Here is a 13,859-nt window from a genome sequence, read left to right on the forward strand (position 1 = left end):
TTCGTGAAAAGCACAACTCAGGTACCTTTTCTGTTTTGCTTTTAATTTTGTATATATATATATATATATATATATATATATATATATATATATATTTTCTGTAACAACCAACCCCAAGCACAAGATTTATTAATTACCCAGTAGAGTTTCATCAATATAGAAACTTCATACAGTTATTTCTTTTGCAGATAAAGTATTGTCAATTATTAATTACTCAGTAGAGTTTCGTCAATATAGAAACTTTATTAAAATAAATCTCTCCATAAATAAATCATTTTTTACTAAAATTTTTCTCTACACACGTTTTCTGATATTCATCTTGATCATTTTGGTCTGTTCTATATTCTCTTCCTTTTTTTTGTTTTTTTTTTTTATAGTTAAAGCTACCTTCTCTTCCTTACTATACAATACCCCCATATTTTACGCCCCAATATCATTATACCAACAACCAAAATGCTTTCTGTAGCAACCATTAATATTGCAACACCCACTGCCGATCGAGCTGCTTGAGGTCGCCCCGCACCCAATTCATTTGATACTCTTATGCTAAAGTTTATTCATTTGTATTAATTTCCTACCATGTTTATTCATTTGTATTAAGGCTAAGAATATGTACATTAATCGATTAGCACACTGATATTGTGTTACAGACATTTTGTTTGTTTTAATTTCCTACCATGCAATATATATATATACCTGATGGACATGCCATTATTATAAATTTAATCTCACAAGCCAGAGGAAATGTATTTGCAACTATATGTGATATATATACACACTTAATACTTTTATTTCACTGCATACATACATTTATATTTGTTGCTTTGTTTGATCGTCTCTGTTGTTTATATTTTATCTTCTATGAGGATTAACTAATTAGAAAAAATTTCTCATGACTAGTTAATGGTTTTATTTGTTTATTAATGATAAAATTATTTTAAATTTTAATTCATTTGTCTTACTAATTATCTATTGATTACATACATTTACTAGATGGAAATAGAAGGAGATTTATATGAGAGTGGGGATAAGAATGAGACACATGAACTGCAAGACTGTGAAGAAGAAACTTTTGGTGATAATGTTGTAGAATCTTTAAGTAGCTGGGAATGGAGACGAAAGATACAGGTGGTTCAACTTATTTGTTATGTTGTTCGCATCCTTTACATGATGGGAATGACATTCCATTCACACCATGTGAATAGGGCAATAAATGATATTGATGGGGAAAAACTTAGTATGCGTGAACAACTAATGAAAAAACTTGCTTCTAATGAGAATTGTCGAGATATATTACGTATGGGACCATATGCATTTACTAAATTGTGTAACATACTTCGTTCCACTGGTCGTCTCAAGGACAATAGAAATGTTTTGGTTGAGGAGAAAGTAGCAAAGTTTCTTTATATCTTGTCGCATAATGTGAAGAATCGTGCCATTCAATTCTTCTTTATTCGATCTGGCGAGACCATTAGTCGTCATTTTCATGATGTACTAAAAGCAATAATCAGTTTAGAAGATTTATACCTACAACCACCAAGAGGTTCCGAAGTCCCTCCAGAAATACGCCATAGTAGTAGATTTTATCTCTATTTCAAGGTAAAAAATTTAATTTATATGATTAATATTATCTTTCAAATATTTATGACATATAGAATAATAATAATAACTTTTTAAAAATTTCAGGATTGTGTAGGAGCCATAGATGGGACTCATATTCGTGTGAAAGTATCTAAAAAAGATGCACCAAGATATCGGGGAAGAAAAGACTATCCAACACAAAATGTCCTAGCGGCATGCTCGTTTGACATGAAATTTACATATGTTTTGCCTGGGTGGGAAGGAACGGCATCTGATTCAAGGGTCATAAAAAATGCCCTTTCAGAACGAGAAGAAAAATTAATAATCCCTGAAGGTAACTTATAGTCATTTGTATCAAATTTATGATTTATGATGACATAAGTTAAAAATAGTAACTTATAATGTTTTTATTTCTTCTAGGTAAATATTATTTAGTGGATGGAGGTTATATGTTAACGAGTGGACTAATAACTCCATATAGAGGTGTTCGGTATCATTTGAAAGAATACTCATCACGTGCACCAGAAAATGCTCAAGAATTATTTAGTCTTCGACATTCTTCCTTGCGCAATGTAATTGAAAGAGTATTTGGAGTGCTTAAAAAACGATTTCCAATTATTTCAACGGGTGCAGAGGCTCATTACCCAGTTGATACAGTTACAGAGATTGTTTTAGCATATTGTATCCTACATAATTATCTAATGGGTGTAGATCCTGATGAAAGATTGATTGAAGAAGTTGAACGAGACCTCATGAACATGGATGTACATAATGATGGGGAGAGATACACACTCATTAATGATGACGAAGCTAAGCAAGGATCAATTATAAGGAATGCCATAGCAGCTAACATGTGGGAGGACTACGAACTATGATGTTTCTATTTTTTTTTTATATTTGTTACAGCATTTTCATGTCTTTAATTTATTGAATCATGATGACATTTTATTTCTAATTACTATATCTTGTTATGTTAGATGCCTATTTCACATTAAAATTTGTCATTTGTGGTTTTATATTTTTACTTTTTTTTTTTTTAAATATGTGCTGTAGAGAATTTATTTTTATATGACATAAAAAAAATTACAGGTCGTGGAAATGAAGAAATCAAATAACAATGTGAATATGAATGATATTAAGAAAGATGCAATAAAGTGGACTGAAGAAGTGGATGGTATATTACTTGATGCATTATTGGAGCAACAAGAAAATGGGAACAGAGTTGATGGAACTTTCACATCTACTGCATATTCAAATGTTGTGAAGATATGCTCTCAAAAACTTGGCTATCCGTTTGATAAAGATCACGTGAAAAATCGTATGAAAACAATGAAAAATAATTTTAACACATGTTATGACTTGTTCAAAAATTTAAGTGGGATATCATGGAGTCCAGAAACAAAACTCTTTAAAGCTGAACCAGAAGTATGGAAGGCCCTCATAGAGGTATGCAGTCATTTTATTATTTATTTTAATTATTTTACTTTTAGTTTATTTAATCATGTATATATATATTTGAATAATGCATGATATATGTTTCTTACTTTTAGGCAAAACCATCATCTTCAAAATGGAGGCACACCAAAATCAACCATTATGAGAAGTTGTTTGAACTTTTTGTAAAAGATAGAGCTACTGGTCAAGGTGCTATAAGTGCAAAGGAAAAAGTTAGCAAATGGGGAACAGAGAATGGTACCTCAAGTAGTACTCAAAACAACAACCATGAGTCAAATTCACAATGTGGGGGGTCTTCAAAGGGTTCAAAAAGAAAGGATGTAATGGCTGATGTGTTTGAGAGAGAGATTGAAGTTATTGGATCTGGAATTAACAAAGTAGCCGAGGCAATTGAAAAAGGAAATCTTGTTGCTGAGAAGGGACTCGAAATTGCAGCAAAGAGAGTTGCAATAGTTGAGAAAACACAAACTAATTATCATCCAGATGAAGAATTATTTGCTGAACTAATGAGAATTGGAGTTCCTGATAATAAACAGTTGGATGCATTTATATTCCTTATCAAATACCCTCAGCACAAAAGCGCATTTTTTGCTGTTCCAACTGAGAGGCGTCTTGAATTGCTTAATATGGTGATGGATAGAGGAAATGACTCTTGAAGAGTCAATAATTTTTTGTTCATGCTGTTTTTTTTTTTTTTTTTTTCTTGCACTGCATTTCAATTATTGTTATATACTTTATTTGTTTATTTTGGTTGAAGATTTGGTTTCTTCATTTACATAAATAAAATAAACTGGTTGCTCTTTTAGGACTCATTAAATTTTATTCAAGATGTTCTTACATTGTTCTCTTTCATTTTTGTGGCATGAAAATATTAGTGAATATAAAGTATATGAGTGATTTTTCTAATGATAGCAAAAGGTTCAAACATATCTTATGAAATGTTTTACTCTGTCTTAAAAATTAGTAATTGCGCGCTGGGCATTTTCCAGTGATTGAATATTGCGAGAAGTATGAATTGTTGAATTTGCTAATTAGAAAAACCTATTTAACACCATCTGAATTTTGAAGTATATTGTGAGAAGTATGAAATGTTGAATTTGCCAATCAAATAACCCATTAACAGTACAGCATCTGAATTTTGAAGTATTCATTTAAAAAAAAAAAAAAATTTGTTTGGTACGTATAAAACATTCATTTTAGACAACTTGTTACTAGAGCTCAATATTATTAAATAATTTTAAATTAATTAATTTTATAACTTTATATAGTAAGGGTATATTAGTAAAAAGTGTATTAAAACTATCATTTCATTCCTTCCAACCAAACAAAAAAAAACTACCCTTCTATCAATCCTTTTTGTCATCCCTTCCATTCAACTAAACAAAAAATGAAGGAGACACTTTCCCTTCCCTAAGGATTACTCATTCATCCCTCCCCCTCTCCCTTCCATCCCTCCAACCAAACGGAGCATTAGTCATTATTTTTAATAGCTAGTTAAAATCTATATATACTATTATAAAAGTCTAGGGTTTTTATTATTTCCAAATGTTTTTCATATACTTTAAAATGTTTTTCATATTATTATTTGTTTAGTGCATTACTTAATGTTTTAATTTCAGTTATGAATTTGAAAAAGCACCCAAATGACCTTTTTAATTGATTTTTTAAAATTTATTTGTAACTATTAATATATAAATGAGTTAACAAATAAATAATTGTCAATTTAGTAAACTATCGATTTTTATTTATTTATTTTTTCATTTCAATGATTGAATTTGAGAAGGCACCCAAGTGACCTTTTCATTGTGTGCATTTTATAACCAAAGTAGCTTAAAAAAAAAAAAATTACGATTTTTTCCATTATGTGCATTTTTTGCTAGTTTCTTCACTTTTTCTTGAAATTTTCAACCTTACAAAATGTCATTTGAAATCCCTTCAAATTCCATTCCGTTTTAAAAATTTTATGGTTCCAAACAAGTGAAATTATTTCTGAAATTTAATTCCCATGAAATTATGAAATTTCAAACCATGGGTGTTCTAAAGCAATAGATCGAGGGTGTATGCGTTTGCTTGACTTAAAAAAAATTGTATAATCAAAGTTTACTTGTTATTAATGTTGTCCTTATTACCATTGCTACGGTAAAAGTTACTCCTACAAGGTCTAAAGTTCGAGTAGTCAAAGAGATAAACTTAGTGTCAGTATATTTTTTGCTAATAAATTTTTTTTTTATTTTTTTTATTTTTATTATTATTTTTTTTTAAAATCACATGTATAAGAGGAATTAGGAAGTTAGCCAATTAGGAAACGTCACATGGCATATATAAAAATAATATCATAAACAATTAAAGAAATTTAAAATAATTGAATTATAATTTAAAACAAAATAAAAAATATAAATGAGTTTTTTATTTTAAAAGGAAGAAGTCGACTTCCTTCCAAATTCTAATAGGAACCCACATGTTTTAATCATCCAAAATTAGAAAACCCTACTTATCAAAATTTTTTTCCTAGCCCAACTAGTGATTTTATTTTTTGTCCAAGTCCCACCACTAACATATCTAGAGTGTGTTACCACCATCACAACTATTATTATATATTTGTGGCACGAAATATATATCCCAATAAATAATGAAAAATTCCACAATTCCTTTTTCATAAACAATTCAAATATTACTTTCTTTGTTTCAAAATAATTATACACCTTTTTATTTTAAAATGTCCTAGAAAATATGTTCCATTCTAAAATTGAATGTAATTTTTTTTTATAACATTTTCAAACTATCCTTTTAACTAAATAACTATTTTAATTACGAATCACTATTTTATCTTTTAATAAGAACATATTTGAAACTTCATTTTTATCAATATAATAAAAAAAATTATTAAAACTTCGCTAGGAGAGTATTATATCTTTGTGGCACGAAATATATATCCCAATAAATAATGAAAAATTACACAATTACTTTTCCATAAACAATTCGGAGAGGTCTTATATTCGAATAACGCCTATAAATAGCGTAATTGACTTTTATTTGATAAAAAATAAGCAGCTCCGTCTCCTCTCTCTTGCGACTTTGCGTTAACAACATGCAGATCTTCGTAAAAACCCTAACTGGAAAGACCATCACTCTCGAAGTCGAGAGCAGCGATACAATCGATAATGTCAAGGCCAAGATTCAGGTCCTTCTCCTTCTCTCTCTATATGTATATATGTATAAACTTAAATACATCGACCGATTAAAGCGCAATTTTTTGTTGCTCTTTTGCGCTTTGATTATTTTGATTTGGATTATGATTACGATTATGATTGGTTTCGTTGATTTTTTTCTTTTTCAAGCAGTCAATATGTTATTATTCATGGATGATTTGTGAGTTTGCTGATTTTAGGGTTTCCAATAGAATTTTAGTTTTTGGTTGTTTCTTTGTATGTTTTGTTGGGGATAATATTGTTGTTGGTCATATCTTTTGCCTACTCTTGCATGATGAACACACATGGTATACAACATAAGGTACATAGATTATTACACATTCAAAACATGACCTTTAACCCGATCGGCCTTGTGACGCCAAGCCTGTGAAAAACCGAATTGGGTGCGGGTTGATCTGTCCAAGTAGTATCCCTACTGCTTTTTTTTTCTTCCGGCAGTCATATTCAGGCAACACAAAACCCTAATTGATACTGGTCTGTCTTCCTTTGTCCTATTCGCCTTTGGGTCTTAACTCTTAAGCCGTGACGAAAAAAAAAAAAGAAAAAAAACCCCTAATTGTGGTGGAAGACAGAGAGATGATGGTGTCTTGCGTTGAGGATCAAGAAGATCCGTATGTTACAATTCCCTTTGGTGGATTAAACAAAAGCAAGATGAAGATAAAGCAGCAGCAAGGCTGCATTCATTCAATGGTAGTTGCGGAGTAGTTATATTCTCAAAGAAAAACGAGAGGATGACATCCCTGAGAACTAGTTTGACGACAAATGTCAAGTCATCAAATGCATGTGAACATGCACCAGTGCCTTATCCAGAAGTTGTTCTTTGCATTGAGGTTTACCATAACAAACAAACATGGGTAGAGACCAAAGAATTCTTGGTTTTAGGACGGCAAGAACTGCAGGACAAGATATATTGCTTGACAGATGGGGTTATGAAAGAAGCAGGGCAGTACTATACATCTGGATATTTCCTTAAAAATATATTTTGCAATGACTTGAGGGATCCTTCTGCTATAGACTACAGTGAACCTATATTTGTTTGGCTTAGAATTTCGAAGAATGAGGCACTTGAAAAGTGGGAATGTATCATTTCTGGTGAATTACAGCAGAAGCAAAAAGAACTTTTAGGCAATGTGGTAATGCCTCACTTCAAGACAGTTGACATGCACAGGACCCGCTTTTGAGACTTAAAATTTTGACTTGGTGCTGGTTATCTTTACTTTCACCAGGGAGATTGCAGGCATTTAATTGTAATAAGAGACATGAGGTTGATTCATCCAGAGGATGTACAGAATCGAGCAGCTTATCCAATTGTCACATTTCAACCAAAATTGCGTGCACGTAAATGCTCCGCATGTAAGATTTACGGAGCAAAAAAGGTGACCATGGACGATAAGGCTATTTCCGCTGTGCTTGCTATTACTTGTTTCACTATGTAAATGGGTCACTAGTAGATGATGACTTTTCACAGTGTTATTATTTTCATGAATAATTCTTGCTGTTTTGGTACAGGAAAAAGAAAGAAAGAAAGAAAGAAAATTTACATAGCATACTTAATATTTCCCTTTGCTTAATGCGTAGGCTTGTGTAGTACTAAAATTTATATTCAATTACCGACGACAGTCTGAATTTTTTAACATTTAGGGATTGAATGAGAATGAACTATCTAATTTGACATAAGTTCTTATTTTTCACTGTATCTCGTCCTCCTCTCTCTCTCTCTACATATATATATATATATATTTCTCTTTGGGATGAGGGGAGGGGTTATGTCTGGGATTGTGCAACGTTCCTTGTTTTCCATAAGTTGCAGTATTCATTCATGTTTCGCTAAAGGTTTATGATTGTTTACCAGGACAAGGAAGGTATCCCACCTGATCAGCAGAGATTGATTTTTGCTGGTAAACAATTGGAAGATGGCCGAACTCTTGCAGATTACAACATCCAGAAAGAGTCAACACTTCATCTGGTTCTGAGGCTCAGGGGAGGAACTATGATTAAAGTGAAGACCCTGACAGGAAAAGAAATCGAAATTGATATTGAACCAACTGACACCATTGACAGGATCAAAGAACGGGTTGAGGAGAAAGAAGGAATTCCTCCAGTGCAGCAAAGGTTCGTGTTTTTCTCATTTTGTGCTTATTTGACTTCGATGTTGATTTTATTACTCTACTTAGAGCTGTTTAAGTTATATGCCTTGTATTCTTAATCTTAAAATTTGAATAATTATTTGCCTATACCTCTTCTTTGTCTAACTTAGTGTTCCTGTTTGGTTTTTGTACATATATATTGGTTGAATGATTCACATAAATTAGCATCCTCAAAATGGTTATTCATGCCTTTTTTAATATGCTAGGTCCCCCCAACCCCGCTACTACTGGACTTGTTTCAAACTAAATGATTTCAAGTTTATCAATTTAAGATTTATTTCATGTCCCATGGAATTCAAAATAGGTCCATTATATTTTGCATAGGACTTGATGCTAATATGTTTCTTAGATGATTTATTGTAGTGTTCTCTTTACCGGATTTTTCTTCTAGGATGTCTCAATATGAATGACATTCAATTTAGGGAGATTCTTCGATGATCTGAATGGATTTGAAATGATACCACTGGCGACCTTGAAGTCCAATATTGCACAAGAACTTGCTGCAACTCGTGTTATGTTTGGTTACATTAGAGTTTGTGTCTGGATTTTCTATTCACATATCAACTCAAGCAGTCGTTTTTTTTCCCCCATGATAGTGTGGATACCATTTACTTTATCGAGGTTAAGGTGTTTAATGAGGTTAAGGGTCGAAGTTGACCATGTCATTCTTCTTTTATGATATGGTTATAGACCTTGCTTTCTTGATGAGTGCTACTACCATTTTGTACACATGTTTTCGTTTTTAATCTTATCCTTTCATATCTTGTCTCACACCCATCTTAACATTTGTCTTGTTCGTTTTATGAGCATTTTTTTTTAGCTGCCAAAACATTCCATCTTATAAAGTATGGCTTTATGATTCATCTTTCAGTTTTATTTGGGTATCTGTATCATACATTACGCTGAAGGGCTACCCTACTTGATCCACGTCGTTTATATTTTGCGACATCTTTAAATCTCTTCCCCTCATGGATAATTGAATCTAGTTAATATAAGTTATTGCATAATTTAATGGCTTGATTCATTAATCTAATAATGCAATTTCGAATATTCAACTTGTTTTTGTGTTGATACTAGATTATTATTTTTTATCACTCATGAGACATCTTAGTTATTTTTTTAGTTACGACCTTAGTACCTTACTAAACAAGTTGTTGGCCTAGATATTCTACCTTTTCCTCAATACATTGTTTTTATTATTATATTTTTACCCTGGACATATTTGTCTTACGAAGATTTGGTTAATAGGGGGGTTCTGTGGTTCCTGCTATGTCGAGGACGACCTTCCAATTTTAATATAGAACGTGCTCCTCTTTTTCTTTTTTATTGTAACTGTGAAAATAATATATCACTTACCGTTATATTCACTGTTTTTCAGGCTCATTTATGCCGGTAAGCAGCTTGGAGATGACAAAACTGCGAAAGATTATAATATTGAGGGTGGCTCCGTGCTCCATCTAGTGCTTGCTCTTAGGGGTGGTAGTCTTTAAGTAGTAGTGCCCGTGATATTCTACTTCTTCAGCTTTAATTGAGTATTTGATGAAATGATTGAGTTGCATGTGCTGTCTGGAGAAACCAGAAAACTTGTGATCGTAACATGTTTTAATATATCTTAATTTTCAAATAATACTATTGCCCCTTTTTCCCATTATGAGCAAAATTTGGACTGGTCCTTTTCTGTTCAGGGTGCCTTTTGGTTTTGGTTACATCAGTGATTTTGTGATGCTGGAGTTTCATTATTGTTATTTTTTGACATGTGGAACTTAAAGAAAGCTGTAATGTAATTGCATAATTTCTAGAGCATATAAACCCTTTAGAATTGCTATTATGTGAGGTTGGATGGAATTGGTATCCTGGAATTGAAATAAACTAAAAATTTCTTTCAATTATAATTACAAGACACCAATTTCATACAACTGAGCATAACATTAGAGTAATGGCAGCAGCAAAGCTTTTTGGAGTTTATGAGTAGAAAGTGATTTGAGTTTTAGGAGCAAGTGATATGGTGTGACAAGGTAATGATAGATGGGAATACTATTTCAATATTGGGGTGTTTTGCAATTTTTTATTTTTATTATATTATTATTATTTGAACAGATGTTCCTGAAAATTAGTTTATTAGAGTTAAGGCAAAAGCATATACATAACTACAGGTCTTAAAAGAGAACGATATGGGTTCGCCATTAAAGCTCTTGTTCCCGAGCATAACATTAGAGTAATGGCAAAAAAGCTTTTTGAGCCAAAAAAAAAAAAAAAAAAAAAAAAAAGAGAAAAAAAAAAGAAAAAAAGAAAAGAAAAAAAAGAAGATGAATGGAGACAAGTAAACATAGATGAGAAAAGAGGAGTAGATGGGAAGAGAGAGAAGAAAGAATTGATATGACTTCGTCGTTTGGTCTGCAATTAGGGCCTCACAATCTCACTTTTTTTATATTCGATTGACACTTTGATTTTTGCGTTTTCTTATTTATTTATTTTTTGAACAAAAGTTCATTCTTTCGTACAATTAGGCTTTCTTATTTGGTTATTAAGTTGCCAAAAGTATCCTATTTGACTCAAGAAATAGAATAATCATTATATATATATAAATGTTAACAATGAAGCGCATCTGACAAATAGGATGAGGAACAATCAAGGCACGCGCCTAGTAAACATCAATACTCCTGATATTACAGCAGGCGCTAGACTTGGGCACCGAGCCTAGACGTTACCTTTAATAACATTAATAAGATTGTAAGTGGTCATCTTTAGAAGTCCAAGTCCGACATTAAAATATCTCATTTTTACAAATTCAAAAAGGACGTAAAGGGTTAAGATTCCATTTATTTTGATGTAAAAGAACAATCACCTATGTAGATCAAAGAAACAATTTAGCAATGGGCAGTTGTCCCACTAACAGCATTGACTCCTTGTGCATCAAGAGCGAAAAAGTCCATAATGAATGAAAATAACACAATGTGCTATGACGATGATGGTGCTTGGGAGACCTCTGTACAAGCATTGCTTGAAGGACCCAAACGAACATGGAAGGGACCCCTGAATTCTTTCCGGTGGAATAATAGGACCTGTATACTTACAAAGCGCCATTCCAAATATATGCTCAGATCAGGATATTAAATTTTTTCTTATAGCAGAGTTTTTATTCTCTTCAAAAAAGCACTCAAAGAATACATGACTTTTACATGTACAAAAGTTTATCTCACAATTAATGTACTGTCCCAATATACATGTCTTCTATGGGTAATCTAACTTTTTATGGTAGTGGAGTTTTAATAGTTTTTATTGTATTGATAAGAACGAAGTTTCAAATATGGCCTTGTTAAAAGATAAAATAATGGATCGTAATTGGTGTAGTTGTTTAGTTAAAATGATAGCTTGAGAATGTTATAAAAAATAGTACTTTTAATTTTGAAATGTGACATGTTTTTTTGGGACATCCCAAAATAAAAAGATGGACAACTATTTTAAGACGGAGGAAATTTCAAATTTGATTGATCATAAATAGACCAATTCATTTGAATTAAATTAATTGACCATATAAAAAATATATTAATTATTTTGTAAATTTAATATTTAAAACCATGTAATCCAATTATATTATGACGTGTGAACTAAAAAAAAAAGTTTCCATTTTCAAAAACATTTCCTATTTTGTGTTTTTACTCCAAAGTCTTTTTTATACACACGCTGACGCGCATCAATTAGAGTCCAACAAGGACAAGAAGTTCGCAAGTAAAGAAAAGAGAGGCGGTGAATATAAGCCGATCCCAAAATCAGGTCGGCTTATATATACAAGAAACTTGCAAGCAAAGAAACATATGACTATAAATCTCATCATTGAGTAGACTTGATGCAAGAGGTTAAATTTTTTTTTTTGTAGAGAGAGAGAGAGAGAGAGAGATGGCAGTAGTTGAAAGAATTCGTAAAGCAGAAATTCGTGTATTCGAGTGGAACGAAAGGATTTTCAATAATGAGGATTCGGAATTTGAAGAAGGAATGTTGATGCTCCGTGTATCAACTGATGTTGTTGGGGAAGTCAATATTGATTTCAGAACAATTAAGGTTCATCTTTTTCCATTCCGTCTCGACAACCTAGTTCCTCGAGAATCCTTAGAATCGTTGTTCGATTTGTCCACCCAATCCCAGAATGTTTTCTTGCTGGATAGTAATGATCGCATTCTATCAGCACATATAATTAAGTACCTTGTAAGTCATTTTCAGTTTACCGCCACAGTAAACTCGTTTTCTTCAAGAAAGTCCAAGATCGTTGTCGTCGTAGACATTTCTGCGGAGAGTACTTCTGTTTTCAACACCGGTTCTTGCCAAGATTTTCCTAATGAAGAAGAAGAAGAAGAAGAATGGGAATATGGCAATGTTGAAGATGAAGAACAAGAGATGGTTTCCTCAACTACTTTATCAATGGAGGAAAATCAAGATCACGAAGAAGATGAGGACATGGACAATGATTCAACGGATTTAAATGTTGAAGAACATGAAGTTGACTGTGTTGATGATTTAGAACAAGAAACTGAGGATGAGGACTTAATGGATTATAACAATAGTGTTTCAAACATAGTTGATGAGGAGAGTTACTTTGCGGAGGTACCAAGGAATGATCATTTGAAAATTCTAAGGATATTAAGGTCTGACGTCGGTGAATCAATTCCTGGAGACGAACCAATATTTTTTTTCAAAGAAATTGAGACCGCAGTGAAAGTCAACAGATTGAATGATGATCATACCTCACCATCAGTAGATCATTGTTCAATATGCCTGCAAGGGTTCTTGACGGGGACAGAGATCGCAACCACGCCATGTTCACATATATTTCATCATGATTGTTTGCGCACCTGGTTGCCAAAAAACAATTCATGCCCAATGTGCCGATCACTTTGTGCTACCATAGTTCATATATAGTTTATGTACGTTGTTATGGTATTAACTATTTGTGTTGTGTCTGTATCTGATTCTGATCATGTATTTTTTTTTTTTTCGGCCTCGAAAAAGACCCAAATATGGAAACCCTGGTTTGGGTTGTAAGTATTTGATGTTTGTATCTGAACTGTCAAAGAAAGTTTATGTTCGAGGTGTTAGAAGTGAAGGCTGTTTTTGATGTCAATGTAGTATATGTTATCTCAGAGCCAGCAGTGATGTTCATAGTGTAGACGCACATGTTAATAATGGACATGGACTTCAGTTACTTCAGTCTCTAGAACCTCTATAAATGGAGCATTTTTGCAGGGTTTTGACACACTCATTAGTATTGTTCGTTGCATTTTGTCAATTGTTCCTTTTATGCTCTCTTCTGCATCCAAAGGAAAAACACAATTTTTATTAGACTGGCAGATGATTGTGGTTTCTCCTTGACCTGTTTTTGGTTCACTGTGTTCTTATTAGAACTTCTTTTGAATGATTCATTTCTGATTTCAGAATATCTTCACTTAAAATCCATCAGAGATCATGATTGTTT

General features: G+C 32.3%; 5 protein-coding genes across 5 annotated transcripts; all 5 read left to right on the forward strand.

The window, feature by feature from the left end:
- Positions 1 to 993: 993 nt before the first annotated feature.
- On the forward strand, positions 994 to 2,456 carry LOC132309848 (uncharacterized). Its single transcript, XM_059808112.1, has 3 exons — positions 994 to 1,599; positions 1,687 to 1,915; positions 2,002 to 2,456. Exons 1-3 carry the CDS (start codon positions 994 to 996, stop codon positions 2,454 to 2,456), a joined length of 1,290 nt encoding a protein of 429 aa, XP_059664095.1.
- Positions 2,457 to 2,679: 223 nt separating this feature from the next.
- LOC132309849 (uncharacterized) lies at positions 2,680 to 3,692 on the forward strand. Its single transcript, XM_059808113.1, has 2 exons — positions 2,680 to 3,027; positions 3,132 to 3,692. Exons 1-2 carry the CDS (start codon positions 2,680 to 2,682, stop codon positions 3,690 to 3,692), a joined length of 909 nt encoding a protein of 302 aa, XP_059664096.1.
- Positions 3,693 to 6,056: 2,364 nt separating this feature from the next.
- Positions 6,057 to 10,019, forward strand: LOC132307960 (ubiquitin-NEDD8-like protein RUB2). The gene is made up of 3 exons (XM_059805877.1): positions 6,057 to 6,217; positions 8,098 to 8,357; positions 9,771 to 10,019. Exons 1-3 carry the CDS (start codon positions 6,125 to 6,127, stop codon positions 9,880 to 9,882), a joined length of 465 nt encoding a protein of 154 aa, XP_059661860.1. The 5' UTR covers positions 6,057 to 6,124; the 3' UTR covers positions 9,883 to 10,019.
- Positions 6,230 to 8,091, forward strand: LOC132307959 (snRNA-activating protein complex subunit-like). The gene is given in 1 exon segment (XM_059805876.1): positions 6,230 to 8,091. A coding segment is annotated over 1 exon segment (705 nt). The 5' UTR covers positions 6,230 to 6,976; the 3' UTR covers positions 7,682 to 8,091.
- Positions 10,020 to 12,260: 2,241 nt separating the features above from the next.
- On the forward strand, positions 12,261 to 13,615 carry LOC132310409 (E3 ubiquitin ligase BIG BROTHER-related-like). The gene has a single exon (XM_059808582.1). It carries the CDS (start codon positions 12,290 to 12,292, stop codon positions 13,304 to 13,306), a length of 1,017 nt encoding a protein of 338 aa, XP_059664565.1. The 5' UTR covers positions 12,261 to 12,289; the 3' UTR covers positions 13,307 to 13,615.
- The last annotated feature ends 244 nt before the right edge of the window (positions 13,616 to 13,859 follow it).

This window comes from Cornus florida, unplaced genomic scaffold (genome assembly GCF_030987335.1).
Source record: "Cornus florida cultivar Cherokee Brave unplaced genomic scaffold, ASM3098733v1 CherokeeBrave_3.0.0_Hap2_Chr05, whole genome shotgun sequence".
Classification (NCBI taxonomy): Eukaryota; Viridiplantae; Streptophyta; class Magnoliopsida; order Cornales; family Cornaceae; genus Cornus; species Cornus florida.

Bases quoted from the DNA above. Each gene is read 5' to 3' on its own strand.
- LOC132309849 (XM_059808113.1), top strand. From the start codon at position 2,680: ATGAAGAAATCAAATAACAATGTGAATATGAATGATATTAAGAAAGAT. The intron at 3,028-3,131 runs GTATGCAGTCAT...TCTTACTTTTAG, and splicing joins TATGGAAGGCCCTCATAGAG to GCAAAACCATCATCTTCAAA.
- LOC132307960 (XM_059805877.1), top strand. From the start codon at position 6,125: ATGCAGATCTTCGTAAAAACCCTAACTGGAAAGACCATCACTCTCGAA. The intron at 6,218-8,097 runs GTCCTTCTCCTT...ATTGTTTACCAG, and splicing joins ATGTCAAGGCCAAGATTCAG to GACAAGGAAGGTATCCCACC. The intron at 8,358-9,770 runs GTTCGTGTTTTT...ACTGTTTTTCAG, and splicing joins ATTCCTCCAGTGCAGCAAAG to GCTCATTTATGCCGGTAAGC.
- LOC132310409 (XM_059808582.1), top strand. From the start codon at position 12,290: ATGGCAGTAGTTGAAAGAATTCGTAAAGCAGAAATTCGTGTATTCGAG.
- LOC132309848 (XM_059808112.1), top strand. From the start codon at position 994: ATGGAAATAGAAGGAGATTTATATGAGAGTGGGGATAAGAATGAGACA. The intron at 1,600-1,686 runs GTAAAAAATTTA...TAAAAATTTCAG, and splicing joins GATTTTATCTCTATTTCAAG to GATTGTGTAGGAGCCATAGA. The intron at 1,916-2,001 runs GTAACTTATAGT...TATTTCTTCTAG, and splicing joins AAAATTAATAATCCCTGAAG to GTAAATATTATTTAGTGGAT.